An 18107-nucleotide genomic window follows, 5' to 3' on the forward strand; every position below is an offset into this window, starting at 1 on the left:
ATGTAAACACAACCAGCAACTAAGTTTGTTTACATCTGTTTAAGTGAGAATTTTTACATTAAAACGTGTAATAATTGTCCCAACTTCCTATTAATCTATCGAATTTCCTCAGTATACAAGTCTCATGACTCCAAAGGTTAACTTTCCTCAGCTTTTCCCATGTCTTTCACTGTGAACAAAAACACAAACAAAAAGAAAAAGAAAAAGAAAAACAAAAACAAACACAAAAACAAAAAATAAAAAAATTAAAAAAAAACTTAATTAACCAGTTCATTTCACCATTCTTATTTACTGTCACAAATCCTCCTTTTATATATTGTGATTTCTCTTAAATTTATCATCGGCAGTTTATCATCTTGATACAAATTAATTTGTTGACTCTCCCACCTCATCCCCAATCCCTAAATGAAGGCTTATTCTGCTTAATTATGATGTTGGTGTAACTGAACATGTCCTTTATTAAATGACCTTCAGCATAATAAAAAACTGTCCGACTGTTGAACTGGTAATCCCTCCCAACCCCATTCTATTACACTTATCTGGAACTAGCAGCAATGCCAGCTGGTTGGTCAAAGTTAGTGGAATTGATATACAGCGATGTTAGTGACATTGTTCCAGCATGCAACAGCTTTAGCATGTAGGGATGTTGGTTTTGTTATTTCTAATTGCGATACTGATTTACCATTTTATTAAAAACTATCAAAATATATTATTAGAATGGGTCTGCTGTAAAAGTTTCTATCATCTGTGTGTGTTTTTTATATTGTTTTTTTGTTATCTTGCATCTGTAATTCTCATCCCTTTATCTGTCAGTGTTTTTCACATATTCTTCCATATTTCTAATTCTGTCCCTCTTGTCAATCCCCTGCAAGATAATCTGCAGCTGTAATCTGTAGTCATCTGTCATTGTTTCTCTGGACAGGACATTTGCAATGAAGCCAGATTATCATTTCATATCATGACCTGACCAGGAGAGGACAAGTTAAAATACACCCACTCATACACAGATGGACATACTTTTGACAGGGCACACACAGTATTCCTGTAGGCGGAGAAGGCAGAGTGAACTACATACCCCAACCATTTATGTTGTGTGTGTGTGTGTGTGTGTGTGGATGCTTGCGTGTGTGTCTGTGTGTGTGTGTCTGTGTGTGTGTGAGTGTGCATGTATGTGCTATCTATCATTATGAGGACAGGGATGGTCTATAAAGGCCAGTTTGAGCGGATTAGACTTTGGTTTAGATACTTTGTGATGATCATGTCAAAAGCAGGCAGGTAGATTATGTTTTATCATCCCTAAAATTGCAAATAAAGTTTATGTGCTGATTTTACATACCTAGAGGTGCACTATTGTGTTTGTATGTCATAAAACACTGTTTGATTATATATATTATTTCATTTATTTAAGTTTTCTTTTTTATGGGAAGATGATTTATAGACATATATACATACATATACACTGCTCAAAAAAAATAAAGGGAACACTTAAAAAACACATCCTAGATCTAAATGAATGAAATATTCTGATGAAATACTTTGCTCTTTACACAGTTGAATGTGCTGACAACAAAATCACACAAAAATGATCAATGGAAATCAATTGTATCAACCCATGGAGGTCTGGATTAGGAATCACACTCAAAATTAAAGTGTAAAAACAAACTCCAGGCTGATCCAACTTTGATGTAATGTCCTTAAAACAAGTCAAAATGAATCTGTGTTGCTTCCTGAGTGGACACTATGATTTCACAGAAGTGTGATTGACTTGGAGTTACATTGTGTTGTTCAAGTGTTCCCTTTATTTTTTTTGAGCAGTATATTTATATAACTCACATGGTCAACGACAGTGCGACAGTGCAACTTGGAGGGGTGTGACTGGGAGGAACGGCCCCCTGGATCTGAACCTGAGTGATGTTTTGTTAGTGGACTTCCGTGCTCGTTGTGGATTGTTCATAACAAACACCATGTTCAGGCATAAAGGTGTCCATATTTTAATATGATGTCAACCATGCTGAGTTGTGCCCTGAAAGCTTCATCAGGACCCAGAAAACAAGCAACAATTCTCTCTCTCATTCACACATCATGGCAATTTTACCAATTTACCCTTTTTGGATGGATGGATGGATGGATAGATGGATGGGGTGCATGTAATTATTTTCAAGTCAAAACTATGTTCTTGTTGTTTTTTTTATTGCATTTTTAAAAGGACATTTGGCATGTCAAAATAAACAATATGACTTGCATCATGGTTGAGATGTACCTCCATCTTCAGAAAAAGACATTTTCTTTTCATTGTTTGTTTCCTACCCTAACTCACGCCTGCACTGAGAAGTTGGAGAGCAACTGAAACAGACATTTATCAGCTTGTTCTGCTGCATATTCACCTGTTTATATCTGGACAACCTTCATTTCCCAACACTAAAAAAAAGCTTGGGCAGTAATGACCTGAAAGAGTAGTAGATCTTCATTTTATCCTGCTGATACAACAGGTGAGCACTGCCATACAAAAGTCTATTAAAGTACACCGTAAGTATCTTTTCCAGATGATTTAACAAAGGCCTGCCGTTAAAAACTGGCATATGTGCTGATGAATAAAGGTGGAAGTAAATGCTACACTGACTTTTCCATACAGTATCCAAAATTGAAAGTGATGAAAACACAGGTATATTAAAATTTGCAAAGAAGAAAGAGAGGGGAAGAATGGGAGAGCAGATGAAAAACAATTCAGGTCAAAACAAAAATAACGCAAACAGGAAGTTGATGTAAACGTCAGAGGAAACCTGGTTGCTGCACTTAGTAACCACCTCCGTCTCTCATGCCCCCCCCCTTCCTCAGTACTATTTTCCATTCACCTACTTCAAAGAAAACAAACCCTATCAAACGCAAATCAAGCCTCAATCAAAAACGCAACAAACATCATGATGATGTAGATTTTTTAAGCTTATTTGTTTCAGATTTCCATATTATTATTATGGTCCCTACTCCGTATTACAAATATTTTGGGGAACCTACCTAGTTTTGAGATTATCAAATTAAAGAGTTTACTTGATATCCTCTGATGCATGGTTCCATTTTTTTTTTTAAAATATACATATTTAGCGTGGAAAAAAAGGATTTAGTCAGACAGACTGGGGGGAAAGAATCCAGGAAATCCCATTGTCCAGGCCTGTCTGAAGTTTGCTAGAGCATTTGGATGATCCAGAGGAGGACTGGGAGAATGTCCTATGGCCAGATGAAACCAAAATAGAACTTTTTGGTACAAACTCAACTTGTCGTGTTTGGAGGAGAAAGAATGCTGAGTTGCATACAGATAACATCATACCTACTGTGAAGCATGGGGGTGGAAGGATCATGCTTTGGGGCTGTTTTTCTGAAAAGGGACCAGAACAACTGATCTGTGTAAAGGAAAGAATGAATGGGGCCATGCATCATGAGATATTGAGTGAAAACCTTCTTCCATCTGCAAGGGCATTTAAGATGAAACGTGGCTGGGTTTTTAAGCGTGACAATGATCCTTAAACGCAGCGCCCAGGCAACGAAGGAGTGGCTTCGTAAGAAGCATTTCAAGGTCCTGGAGTGGCCTAGGTAGCCCCTAGATCTTAACCCCATAGAAAATCTGTTGGATGGAGTTGAAAGTCTGTGTTGCCCAGCGAGTCCCAAAACATCACTTCTCTAGGGTCAAAATACCAGCAACAGTGAGTGAAAAACCTTGTGAAGACTTACAGAAAATGTTTGACTTCTGTCACTGCCAACAAAGGGTATACAACAAAATATTGAGATGAACCTTTGTTATTGACCAAATACTTATTTTCCATCATAACTTGCAAATAAATTCTTGAAAAATTTGACATCTTGCAATTTTCTATCTCATCTTTTTAAGTGGGAGAACTTGTAAAGAAAGAGTGAAAAAAAGGAGCGGCTGAAGTGTATTTATTTTTGACACAATAGCGATTGCAGGTGTTGTTGATTATTATTTGGAAATAATATCACTGATGGCAGTAATATTTAGAGATTAGGTTCTATAATAACACGCTTTACAACCAGAATCAGACTCAGAGATGCTTTATTTGTTCCTGAGGGACATTTAGAGGCAATTGTAAAACTGATATACATACATGTTACAATATACAGTATGATAATTAAAAAATAGTTGTTGGAAGGAATGTCAGAAGTTGTACTCGCTAGTCCTGTTGGAAGAAGGCTCTCTGCTTTCATATAATGCCCCTCGCTCCAGAGCTGATTGAACAGAAAAGAGAAAAAAAATCACATATGGAAAAGGATCTTCACCCAAAATCCAGCATTTAAACCCAATATGATACATAATATGTTTATTGAATATTTCAAAAGGCCTACACCTGATAGTTTATGATTTACTAATTCAATTGACCCTTTTCTTTATGTTTTTTTGAGGTCATATTGTGAACATATAATTTGATACATATGTCTTGTAAAGCTTTTACAAGATATACACGGCAAAAAGAAATTATAACCTATAGTATGAGCTAATATTGAAACAAGTAGCAGGGAGGTCACCCTGATTGGTGACTGCAAGTATATTTGGAATTTCATTTTGAATTAACTTTATTTGGTCTTGATATTATCTTAATTTCCACTATTAAACAAAGCTACTTTGCTTTGGCTGCTGTTGCTTTGTTTTTTGCTGTTCTTTATCACTTCTAGAAAATTTCTTGCTCATTTGTTAATTTTTTTAAACAAATTAACTTCATTTCACTAGAAAATAGGGAAGGAAATTGTTTTAAATGGTAACGTATGAAAGCGTTTTAAATGTAACACTTTTAATAATGTGCATAAACATGTAATGCTGTTTCAGATTCTGGTAAAACTATTTTATTTGATAATGTTTTATATGGATTTTTTTTTTTTTTCATACCCAGATGTCATTTTTGGGGCTTTTTATACATGTGTGTGTATATATAATTTACCAGGGTAGGACAGTCTCTTCTCTCCCTCAGTGTTTTTCAAAGCACCTTTTCCTCGATGGTATGACACTGTTTCAGAGGAAAAACAGAGATGGACAATTTAAGAATACCTAAACCTCCATGCTTTGGTTTCCTACCATGATGGCGTTTTAGTTGACACAGCTACTTTTTTCAGAGGACAGGTCTATAATCAGATACTTCCTCAACTAAAACAGCATTTCAGCAACTTAGCTGCTGGAAAAGGGGTAATTTTTCAATGATAATCACTGACAAAAATGGCATTCTCGGGAATTGTGATGGCTAAAGCAATATATCTTTGGAATTATTAACTACCGGTAGTTCTCATACTAGCTCTTATCATTTGAGACTCACCACTATGACTCTGTGTTGGTCCAATCCAGCGATTCTGCCTCCTGTCTGATACTGAGAACCAGAAACAACAAGGATTCAAAACCATTTTTGTCCAACACATGATTCACTTTTTTTGTGTTTTTGTATTTTATATCAATTGTGCTTTTAGCTTTCCATCTCAAGGACGCTACATAATAAATTATATACAAGTATTAATACAGAATAAGAATAAGAATAAGAATAAGAATAAGAATAAGAATAAGAATAAGAATAAGAATAAGAATAAGAATAAGAATAAGAATAAGAATAAGAATAAGAATAAGAATAAGAATAAGAATATTTAACAGTTTGTCACAAAAAAGTACTGCCTTAAATAGTTCAAGCTGCTAAGTATTGCTTTAGTATTTAATGTCCAAATTTATTCTTCATATTCAAAATGCAATATTTTTGTAAAATACTGTATTGCAACTGTTGTTTGTCCACTGTTGCTCACTGTTCCTACTAAATATACCGTCACGGAAAAATTGTTACAGGGATTTGCAATAATCGATATTTTACAAGAACTTGACGCATGTTTTCTAGGTGAGCGCTGATCAATAAAATAAAAGTCATACTTAAGAGAATGGTAATGGATGCAGTTAAACAGATTTGTTTAACTGCATCTTTTAAAACATAGAATTCTAAGTAAACTGCTACACGAACACGGGCTTGGGCTTTAAAACACATTTCAAATTTGTAAGAGCATACATTTTGTTCTGCCTGGTACTATCCTCAGTTTGTCTTAATCATTTGGATTTAAAACTAAGATTGTTCTTTCTTAAATATAATCTTTAATCCGAAAATATTTAATCTGAAAATATGAGAGTTTCGGGTTGGTAAGTACTGTTGATTGCATGTAAGCATGCATTGTCAATGTGTGCGCGTGTGTATGTGTGTGTGTGTGTGTGTGTGTGTGTGTGCGTCCACTTACATCTCTTCTGCAAAGCTTTAACGGTGGGTGTGTAGAAGCGGATCGCTAAAACCATTGCCAATACAAAGGAGAGCAAAGCTGTCATCACTTTGTAGAGCTGTAGTTGTCCCTCTATATTTACCACAACATCATCTTGACACACATGCATAACACATACACCCACACACAAACACACACATATACGATCACATACCAAAAAAAAAGAGCAGGTATAAATTACAAAACATTTGTATTCACGAAGTAATTGTACTGTAATTAGTTCTTCAATCTATATGCAAATAGAAGACAAATATGCCACACCGACTGGTTAATTGATGAAGTGTTTCGGCTTGAGTGGAAATATGGGTCTTTTCTTTTCCAATCATATTTGAGGAGGCAGAGGTATGAGCAGGATTTGTGAAGTCATAAATTTCCTGAACGTAATCCTGATAGAGATTCTTCATATACATTTACTGTCTGCATCATGCAGAAAACTGAAACATTCACCTTTCAATGCAAACAATGTGATTTTTAATAATACATATGAGAATTGTGTCCATCAGATCAACTTTGCAAGTGAAAAATAATTTTATATGAAATGGTCAATTATTCAGTTTTACAAAACTCAATACTTGTGATTAGACGAGAAATGTTGAAAACCTTGGAAAATGTGCTTGAATTGACTTAAATTGATATACACGTTCCCAGACACATTTTGATTATATATATCTAGTTCATCTGTTTCCAGCCAAATAAAGTGCAGGATTGACGGTCTGTCCGTCTTACGAATACAAAAAGAGAGAACAAGATCACGCTTCAGTTATTTAACATGACTTTCTCTTTAGAGGGAGATTGCCAGCCAGAGTGTTTCTGCAAAGTGTGTGTCCATTTTGTAAAAAAAGGCTATTGACCATTGGCTCCTTAACCAAAGCAATCTCAGATTTAGAAACTAGTACAAAACACTGTCACATAGAGAGAGCAGCAGGGTGAGTGAGGTTGGTGATCAAACCAAAATGTTTTGTTTTGGTAAACTGATAATGATTAAAGGAGGACCTCAGTCCTAAACTTGTACCTCTGTAATGCTCGCCCCCAAATTCCATGGGTGGTCAGGGACATGGAATCTGTTTGGTCTACATTCAGAGCTAAAACAGTGGCAATAACTTAGTCCGGTAGTGTTAAAAAAAAAATGTCAGTAATTATTCTGGTGGCAGCCTGTTGGTGGAAACCAGTGGTGAAAGAGGCTGGACTAGAGAGCTAAAACCCCTCGCAGGGACAATGATTCATGAAAGGATGTTGGAAAAATGTTCCCAAACTAAATGGGAAACGCAATGCTCAGCCCCATACTATATATTTACCGAGAGGAATAGAAACAACTGTTTGTTGGTTAGTCATTGACCTCCTGATCATGAAGGAGCAATGCAGATTGTATTTGCCTCATAGAACAGGAGTAGCTCTTCCTACCTACTGGAACTCTGGAGGGTTTGCGGGAGTACACTTGGAGAAAATTGACAAATGGAGAAAAATGACGTCCCATCGGTAGGCCAGTTGGGGGTGTTCTGGGAATATGGCGTTCCAGAGTATGCATATGGGCAGGATTTCTTGGCACAGGAAGGGGGAGGAAGCAGTAGCACTTCCGCCTCACGGCAAGAAAGACACTAATAGGATCGGTACAGGGAGTGTGGAGTTATCATGTAATCCCTGTGTCTGTGCAGGTTTCTTCTTGCAGTCCAAAAACACGCAGAAGGTTGGCTGGAAAAATTCGAAAATTTTGACTTGATGTGGGAATGAGAGAATGAATACTTGGTTGCCTCTACAGTATACATGACTGTCTCAGAAAATTAGAATATTGTGATAAAGTTCTTTATCTTCTGTAATGCAATTACAAAAACAAAAATGTCATACATTCTCGATTCATTACAAATCAACTGAAATATTGCAAGCCTTTTCTTATTTTAATATTGCTGATTATGGCTTGCATCTTAAGAAAACTCAAGAATCCTATCTCAAATTATTAGAATATCATGAAAAAGTAATTGTTTTTTTTTTTTTAATTGCATTACACAAGATTAAGAATTTTATCACAATATTTTAATTTTCTGAGACGGTCCTGTATGTAGCCCTGTGTTGGACTGGCAGCTTGTCCCGGGTGTATATGTAGCTTTTGAAGCCCTTACATGTAGGTTAAGTGCAAGGCACAATAAGTTCGTGCATCTTAAAGTTGTGAACTTTATCTCCTAAAGTAGTGCATAGTTTCAGAAAAAAGTATAAAATATGAATCACAACAACATCACAAGTTAGTTTCATATAGTAGTCAAACCTGCGCAGTGGAGTCGGAGTCTCTTACAGCTGCTGGTATCATCCAATGTTTTACTGCCTTCCTTCCAGTTTGGTGTGCCCTTGCATCCTTTTTTGCCCTCACACACAGAGCTCAGAAGACTCTGGACAATAGTCTTGTTGCTGTGGCAGACAGGGACTACAGTGTTGGAGGAGTGATGGAGCTGATGGATATCTCCTTCACACTGGCCGGTCCAACTGACTGTGATAAAGCTCAGGGAGGAGACGGAGCTTTTGGCAGTGAAAGAAGGGCCGGTAGGAGAACAGGAACAGTCCCTTCTGCTGCTGTCGTCATCCTTAGTTGATTCGGTAATGGTTGGGGTTGTTTGGTTTATTTGGAGCAAACACGGGCCTGTTAGTATGGAGAAAACAGAGCAATACACAGTTCATCTATAAAGACTGGGAAGTTATGAAAATCAAGACATAATACTATAAACAAAATACTCGAAAACTGGGAGATACACCACCTGAATGCCGATTGCAGATTGTTCACCGTGAAATGTTATTGCTAGGCGTTCAAAATGAAACAAAAACAATATAAAATACTGTAGCACACAGTTTTTTTTTGCACTTGTCAAAAGCAGAATATCGAGTTGTTAAGTTTTATTAATTCCGACTAAAATAGTCATCTTTTAAATTGCACACATTTTAAACATCTACACCAACATGATTTAATGGTGTGTATCTAATCTTGTAAAAGATATAAGTGATTTTTTTTTAATTCTTTTTATAAACATAAATATGCTATTAGAAATCTAGATAGATCTTTTTTTTTGCTTTGGTTTGCTTTCTTTTATTTGACGTCTAGGGGTGTTTTCCCATTGTTTTGCTAATTTTACTGTTTTTTTTTTTAACGTCATAAAAATCATTCCTGCCTAAAATCTGCCGTAACAAAATAAAGAAGAAAAACAAATTAATTTGCAAACTTGTGTCAGATGCTACTTAATAGAATAACACATAATTTGGTTACAGAATACTGAAATCATGTTTCAGTTTTTAAGTTTGCCAGCGGTTTCATCTTTTAATATATTCAGATGGCTTAATCAAGTATGTTAAAACTGAATAGTAAACCAAAATCAATGATAATGTATTGATTCACGATAAATAATGTTTTCATTGTTTCATATCAACCTTAATTGTGTCATATTAAAAAAAGGCATTATAATTATATAACAAGGCAAGTTAAAGTATTCTACCTGCAGACAGATTGTCACAAAAACCACCCTTGTCATTTTATAGTATGCTGCACTGGTCTTCACTCTGACTAAGACCAAATTTATCGTCAGTTAATGAGTAAAAACAGTTATATCTTTCATGCACGTAAATGTCACCTTTTCAACACTACAAAGTCATTTTAATTTAGCGCCGCTGTTTATGGGCGGCAGAGGTTTCAAATCAGAAGTGAAACTTTCTGCATGTTTGGATGTTACGATAGCAAATTATAAATGCCAATTCCTTGTTTTCTAATTATAAAAAAGGCTAAAAAGAAATAAATTTAAATTCACAAATGTTTTAGGTGCTGTTTCATTGTGTTGAGTCCAGAAAATCAAGTGCAGGCGTATTATATCAGACATTATATCAGACATTATAATAGTCATCACTTCAGTCTAGAACAGAAAGAAAATGTGAAACTTTGCTTTCATGTAACCTCTGTCTGTGCAGGACGTGGGGAAAAGTTCAACCTTCCTTCACTTTTATAAATTCTTAGAACTCATGAAAACAAGAGACCAAGGCCCTGCACAGACACACTGTTAATCAGACCTTCGCTTCGGGTGAAAGACAAAAAGATTATGATTGCATGTGATTATTGTAATATCATGCTGCATATCTTCAACAAGGCTGCTTGTAAAACTGCTTCACCATAGATTATCAGTTTTGTTAATAACAGCAAAAAAGATAAATATTATGTGTCTGTGAATGTCATTTGGTGATTTTCAGTGTGGTGATTGTTACGTACTCTGGTTGAACAGTTGAACCAGAAGATGCGAAACATATATTTGAAATGTAAATATAAGGATATAATGTTTAAAAAATAATATGCATTTTTTTTTTTTATACTTTTACACTTCTTGACTTATATTTGTGTGATTTCATAATAAATGGTAATGTCGTGTCACTTAGACCTATGGTTTAAAACTACGCATCTGATATTACTTGTTCACCTTTGTATTTATGTTATTATTGAAAACTGTTGACAATTAACTAGATATAAATAAGTGGATGCTGGTTTCCCTCTCCTTTTAAATTCTATTTTTTTTTTCTGTAAGAGATCATCTCAATTTTACAACATTGAAAATATATAATTTAAAAGGAACAGACCTCAGGAAAAGAAGATTTAGTTGTATTGCAACATTAAATTCAAATCACTTTTAAATACAATTGTCCAAAATTATAGGGACAATTATAGCCTAAATGGTTTACAGTCTGTACAAGAAAAGACACCAGATGAATTGTCCCAATTATCCTTTTAGTAATTAAAAGTCTTAATGGGCTTGGAAAGAGGAGCCTCTCCACAAATGTATATAAAAAACTAGAAAAAAGGAAGAAAGAGTAATGTGATACAATAATGTACAGATACAGTAATGTGATTAAAATATAAATAAGTATTTGGCCAGAAAACAGATGCATATTCAGTAATAACCATATGAGATCCGTCCAGTCATCTGAAATTAACCCATTATATTCAATGAAAATAATATTACAAACTCAAGACATGATGAATAAACTAAATTAATCTATAATCAAGGGACATCTGATATTTTTTACTTGTCATTTTTGATTGGATTGAGGTAACCAGGCTTGTCATGCATTTTGCGCTTTCCCAACTCCAATTTCAGATTACAGTCACAATATTTGCTGATCAATATATTGGTTATAACTGCACAATAATGAACAAATCTAAGTAATGCAGTTTTATCACAAAAGGGAGCTCATGCTTTAATCTGAAACAGATGTTTTCTTTTTACTCGGAAAAAAAACAACTACATTATGGATGTAAATTTTCATGCTTGCTAAGAATGTTTGGTGCATTGAATGTAACGATTGGCCAACAAGCTAAAATTGTCAAGCCATTTAATTACATTCACTGTACAAAAGTCCAAATCAAAGAATAGAGGTTATAACCAGTGGGTTCCAAGCTTGTGTATATTCCCCTTGCTGTACACAGCTTTGTCGCAAGAACCCTGATCAAATTTTTTCTCATGTGTACTTGCCGAAAATAAAGCAAAATCCATAGAATTCAAAATTTTTTGTACTGTCTTGTACAACTTATCTTAGTATTGATTGTAAGATAGTTGTGGATACTCTAGAAAGCCGCATTCAGAGACGAGGTAAGACAAGGTCACAATGGAAGAACTGTTTTTATATCACAAGCAAAATAATATCCCGACATTTTGTATAGATTTATCCTTCAATCTTTCTTTTCTTTGTATGAGGAAATTAAAAATAACAATTCCATAGCTTGAGTTGTTCCAGAATTGTGGTAGTTCAAATGGTGAAGACAAAACGATTTGATATCTGCTATCTAACAAACGATCGAGAAAAAATACACAATAATCACCCTCACACACTTTACAAAATATATTGTTATTGCATAATTCTTGCGCTGCAAACCAAAGGCTCTACCGAGGCCAATTTTTCAACAGGGAATTCATAAAAATGCAAATCGGGTTTTTTGTTGTTGTTTTTGTTTCTCAACGTTTTATTAAGCGGAATCCTAAGACTTTCGTTGCTTTTGTATTTGACCAATTTTTAACCCCTCTGGTTAAAGTACAGGTAAATTGACAGGTAAAGTATATGACTTCTTGGTGAGAATGGGTTTTTCTAATTGAATTAGATTTTATTAAATGAATGTTCATTTTAAAATGTAACTAATGTTAGTTGAGTAACCTGTGTTTACAAAATGATCTTTATAAATAACAGACAAGAGGGCCAGGAAAATTAAAATATGGAATCGTTTTACTGGAATGAATGTAGTCAGATGAAAACAAACAAAAGAGGTAATTTGATTAGTTTTCTTTTTTGCCTATAACTTTTGAGATTTGTGCTAAACTTGCATTAAACTGTTCCTCCTTTCTCATAAAAAAGGCTTCAATTCAGCCATTAAAGAACCATTTCAGCACTGATACCATGGACGAGTATAGGAGTCTTTTGTAACGATGCAAAAAATGTTCAAATCGTTAGAAAACAACCAATAAAACGCCAGATATAAAAAAATTGCTCACAATATAATGTATATGGATTATGACATTTTTAGGTTTGTTGCTACCAGTTTTGGTTGTCATAATGATCAAAATTAATTTCCGCCAACAATGCATCAACTTAGTTTATTGCATTCAAAATATTGCTGCTACAAATGCTGACTACATGTTGCAAACGACCGGTTGCATAGCATGTACTGCATGTACTGCAAATTGACTTGTGGATTTTTAATAGGATTACAATACAAATGACTATAAATGATTAGTCCAATGTAAACAACCGACAACTGCTGCCTAGTGTTTGGTTTAATACGAGAAATGATTTTCATTTTTTTCTTTATAGTCGTGTAGCTCCTGTGATTTAAGAGGCCACGAGGACCAGATGTGGCAAGCAAAGAAAAATGGAAATGCAAAGACCAACTCTTTAGTATGACATTTTCTTTTGATTACATTGTAATGAATCTGGGTTTTCATGCAGTTTAAGCCACTACTTAGTTTTCAGCCTAACAAAACACTATTGTTCGACTGAGCTCATTGAAATTCTGTATTTCCATTCTCTAAGACTATGTCGTAATGACATGGAACTAAATTACGAACTATTTTCACACTGATAAATCTTTGATAACACCTGATAAAATTCTTGTTTCTCAATAAAAGTGTCCTCTAAGGATTGGGCAGAGTTATAATAACAATCCTTAAATGTTGTACAACATGAAATTCAAATTTTTCAAGTAGTATTTTTAAGAAGCAAGCACACCATTATCTGGGATTAATAATACACACTTTGAACATTGCAACAACACTTTGTGATAATATTAATATACAAAAAACCTGCAACATCTTCAAAATGTTCCATGTAAACAAATCACCTTTTGCCAACATAACAATGACAATTTTTAATGTCTTTTTAAAAATGTATCAAATCATCCGCCAATATAAACCCTATCATTCAGCATCTGACATGTGACTCGAGCAACTATTGATATATATATTGTCCAAATGTATAACTAGATCTACTAACATCAATAACAATCAAAATAATTTATTCATGTGAAATATTGCTACATTGTTGGAACAATATGGAGCATATTAATCTATGATTTCTGCATTTTCTCAGTTGGTGATCAAACGACAACAGTGCTGATTTCCCATGTTCCTCAGTTTACGACACTGTTGGTTTCTTATGTTCCTCGCCTTATGACAGATTCCCAAACAATGTGCACTTACCAACATCCATTAGTAAAATTGTTATGATGCTCACTAGATTCCTAACATCCATGATAGTCGTAACAGCTGCTGGAGAGGGAGAACAGGCAGACCGGAGAAACAGATGACAAACAAACTGATAAAAGGAAAAACCAGAGTTGTTTAAACGCTCCACCCCACTCCTCCTATGAATCACTTCATCTGCCTGCTGCTCTGTTGCTGGTGCAAAACTGCAGATTTCCTCCCTTCAAAGCAACCTCTGTGAAAATGGGTATAGAAGGGTGGGGGTTGGGGGCATTGCAGATGAGAAAAGAGGAGGAAGAAGTAGGAGGATGAGGTGAAAGGATCAGCTAAATTCATTTAGTTTTACAACATGTTTGAGCATTTGCTGAGTGACTAGTAAACAGGAACTGTATGTCTGTGCTTTCACAGACAGGGGGATGAAATTATTATACATAGCACACTTTACACAAAAATAAATAAATGGGTGCTGAACAAGATCATGTAACGACGCTGTATATTGTAAAATAGTAGATGTAAACATCAGTCTTATGTTTTGTCCAATTTATCTCTGACAGAATTAGATTAACAAAGATTTCTTATACAAATAAAGGTCGAGAAAAGTTTTCAAGTGTTATTTATTTTCAGTTAGAACAACGTTCCTGATATTACGATGTGACTTTTGATAAATGTTCGAAACTGCATTTTCAAAGACCAAAAAAGAAGTGAATCAGCTAAAATTTCAAAACCACATGGGAAATATACTGGATTTTTACGAAAACACAAATATAAAAAATGGCTTCATCAAAGGCTCACTTTTCAGCATGTGCATGTTACATTGTCATTGTTAGAATATTTGATATTAATTTTTTCAATTATTACAGAAGCATCTTCTTTATATTCAAGTTAGAACTAAGTATTTTTGGCTTTTGAACAGTTGAACTGTATTCCGATCTGTCCTCTGATTTTACCCTTTGACATTTGACACTGCATAGTAACTTTCAATTTAAATGTGTTGTTGTTGTTGTTGTTGTTGCGTGTGTATGTCAAACATACACATACAGTCACTGTGTAAACCATGTTAACGTCAGTTTAGGAGACTGAATAATCAAAAAAGAAGCACTTGGATAGATGAACAGTCTGAAGCAGTGTGTAACTGGAGCTGAGGAGACACTCTTCAAAGATTTTCGGAGAGGTGGGTCTCGGCGGGCAGCTGAATATTGTTGAATAGGTGCTGTAACTACACTTTATATAGTATACAAATGAGGTTAGCCCCTTATCTTGAAGGAGTTTGTTTGGGATGTCCTGGAGGTGAATATGTTGGGTTATAGATTTGTGCAGATTGATTTGTCTCACTGTTGTAGAGGCCATCATGCTTCTCATTGCACTTTACAGGATACATCACATTCTCAACCGATAGATGGGTTGGTCCATTAAGCCACCTTTATCAAATTAGAGAGACTTTTACTGAACAGAGAGGGACCCTGTGACACATCCTGTCATCCACATTCAACTCGGTGCTGAGACCCGTCCCAACACAGGTCAATATGAAACTACTTGCAGAAACATTAGCACCCTAAAACTTACCCGAAGAGGTCAACAACCCACACCAGTACTCCTATCTGAACCTTTATTGTGAACTAATAGCCTTCTTTTGTTTTCCAACAATTGTTTGTTTGCATTGTAAATAGTTACAAAATATATGTATTACATACCTATGATCAGGCTGTTTAAGTCAGTCATGTAATAACTCTGAATCCCGCACCACACTTTCTTAATACTGTGACCTACATCTGGCTGCGCTTGCTCTTTTTACCTTATTCATCATCTACCTATTGATGTATCTTTATCTTTATTTAATCAATTCTATTTAATTTTTTTTTTACTGGATAAAAAGCTGATAATTATTGTTCAGGTTCTCACCATAATGGAGATGCAGTACTCAGTTGATGTAATAACAAAATACCTGATTTATGTTGCTGAATTCACTCTCCCCCTGTCGTCACCTGACTTTATCACCCATTTTATTTCAACCTCCTTTTTGTTTAACTACAATACAAACCCCAAGGTTTTTTTAATGCTTTTCCTTGAGCTCATTTATGGGGTTTAAATTCTTCCTTAAAGAAGTAAGTATTGACAGGCCACTGTAAAAAGATTGTTCACTAAGATAGTGAAGCACTCCCACAAATCTGACATTTTGACTACAATCTGAAAAACCAACCACATGCGTCCCACGTCGTAATGGTTCCTTCTACAAACAGCGAATAACCAGTTGACAAAGCTTTTGTTGAACTAAAGAGACACCGTACATTAATATGGACAAAAGACAGAGAATGTCATCGGCTCATCCCACCCTGGTGCAGAACCGAATGCTTCAGATGTTCCTTTATGCTGTATAACAGCAGTCAGGACAGCATAATAACTCTGACCGGCCGGAGGTGCATCTGTGCTACAGCTACTTCACCACCTTACTCACTCACCTACATCATGTCCTCATTCTGTTGTCTATTATTATCCTTGTTGTTGTTATTCCATTCTCATCCTGTTTATCAGTTTTTATCCTTGTCATTCTGCTATCTATTTTTACCCTTCTTGCCTTCATCCTTTTAATTACCTCATTTATTTGTATTTACATTCATATTTGTTGTCATTGTTACACTGCTGTGACAAAGGAATTGGCTGTAAGGGGATAAATAATGTAATAATAATAATAATAATAATTTATCCTTTATTAATTCCTCGTGGGGAAATTCGTTCTCTGCAATGAACAATGATGCAGGTGGTTCAGTGTCTTGCTCAAACACAGTTCGACACAATAAAAGAATTGGACCAGGATTGTTCGGTTCTAAAGACGATCTTATCTTATCTTATCTTGTCTTATCTTATCTTATCTTATCTTATCTTATCTTATCTTATCTTATCTTATCTTATCTTATCTTAATTGAATTTTAGACAAGGCAAATAAGAATTGATATCATTAAATTTTCTCTGTGAATCTATATGTTCTGTACATTTAAGCTTGTTTCATAACATGTAATCCTATAGTGACATTTGTCTCATCGGGTATTTTTGACCAAAGGAAAAAATTATTTACTGTTTATTGTTCTAAAGAATTCCAAATATTTACATTATTGAAATATTGTTTTACATTTCTTTTTTTCTCACTCAATGTTACAGCCACAAGAAAAATATATTTCATACTTTTGGGTAGAAACGAATATTTAATTTTTCATAGCATTATTATTACTATTGTAATTACTTGTGGTACTAGTAGCAGTATTTTGAAAGGTTCGGTGATGTGGTATTACGTTTACCTGTGGTTTAAGTCTTTAATACTTTTAAATGAAAATATTTCAAAAAAGTCCATTGATGATACAGTATACGGTGGAAACCGCTTAGAAGACTTTAAAGTACTTCCATGGGTCCCAACTGTACCCAATAGACTTTTTTTTTTATCCTCTTTGGTTTCCTTCCATTTTCGGTCTAAGGCAGACCTGGGCATATCATGGCCTGCGGGCCACATCCGGCCTGTTTTGCTTCTCTATCCAAACAATTTTTTTTAAATATTTTAAAACGTATTTTCAATCAATATTGAATTAAGAAACTCCTTATTTTTTCCCTTTGTTTAATTTTGTATGGATGACTTAATACAAAATAATGTCGGTACATTTATATGATCATTAATGATTCTAAAGTTGAAATGAAATGCTAAAAAATTTAAATACTTATTTTGCAATTTTCATTTTCTACAATTTACATGATACCTAATTGGCCCGCACATAAAAATTAGATACAAAATGCGTCCCGCCAGCCAAAATAATTGCCCACCCCTGGTTGAAGGGCCAGGGAAATAATATAGTCTCACATTATGTGACTAAGCCATCACATCCATCTAGTAATTAAAATAAGCTTGTGATTTATTTAAAAAATCTAGTAGTGATTGAAATTGCCCAGGAGACCTTAATAGATGTGTTTTCAATTTCTTTGAAATAAGTATACACTTGAATGAAGAAAGATTGGCAATTCTCTCGGGTGCGAGAAAAGATGAAAGAGAATGGCCAAGAGTTCACAATGTCATGTGTATCGCAGACCCTGGAGCACCTGCGTATGTTTGGTTAGACTCAGACA

General features: G+C 34.8%; 1 protein-coding gene across 1 annotated transcript; it reads right to left on the minus strand.

Moving 5' to 3' along the window:
• Window positions 1-4107: 4107 nt before the first annotated feature.
• On the minus strand, window positions 4108-14104 carry cd5 (CD5 molecule). The gene is made up of 6 exons (XM_086177258.1): window positions 14001-14104; window positions 8558-8926; window positions 6262-6393; window positions 5313-5363; window positions 4944-5009; window positions 4108-4236 (listed from the first exon to the last, which is right to left on the minus strand). Exons 1-6 carry the CDS (start codon window positions 14050-14052, stop codon window positions 4166-4168), a joined length of 741 nt encoding a protein of 246 aa, XP_086033384.1. The 5' UTR covers window positions 14053-14104; the 3' UTR covers window positions 4108-4165.
• Between the last annotated feature and the right edge of the window lie 4003 nt (window positions 14105-18107).

This window comes from Fistularia commersonii, chromosome 29 (genome assembly GCF_037954325.1).
Source record: "Fistularia commersonii isolate RoL2024-O1a breed Wild chromosome 29, RoL_Fcom_v1.0, whole genome shotgun sequence".
NCBI classification, from domain to species: Eukaryota; Metazoa; Chordata; class Actinopteri; order Syngnathiformes; family Fistulariidae; genus Fistularia; species Fistularia commersonii.

Coding starts and splice junctions, on each gene's coding strand:
- cd5 (XM_086177258.1), bottom strand. CDS start 14,052: ATGGATGTTAGGAATCTAGTGAGCATCATAACAATTTTACTAATGGAT. Junction 8,927..14,000: donor AATTTTACTAATGGATGTTG/GTAAGTGCACAT, acceptor CCATACTAACAG/GCCCGTGTTTGCTCCAAATA. Junction 5,364..6,261: donor TAAAGCTTTGCAGAAGAGAT/GTAAGTGGACGC, acceptor TCTGGTTCTCAG/TATCAGACAGGAGGCAGAAT.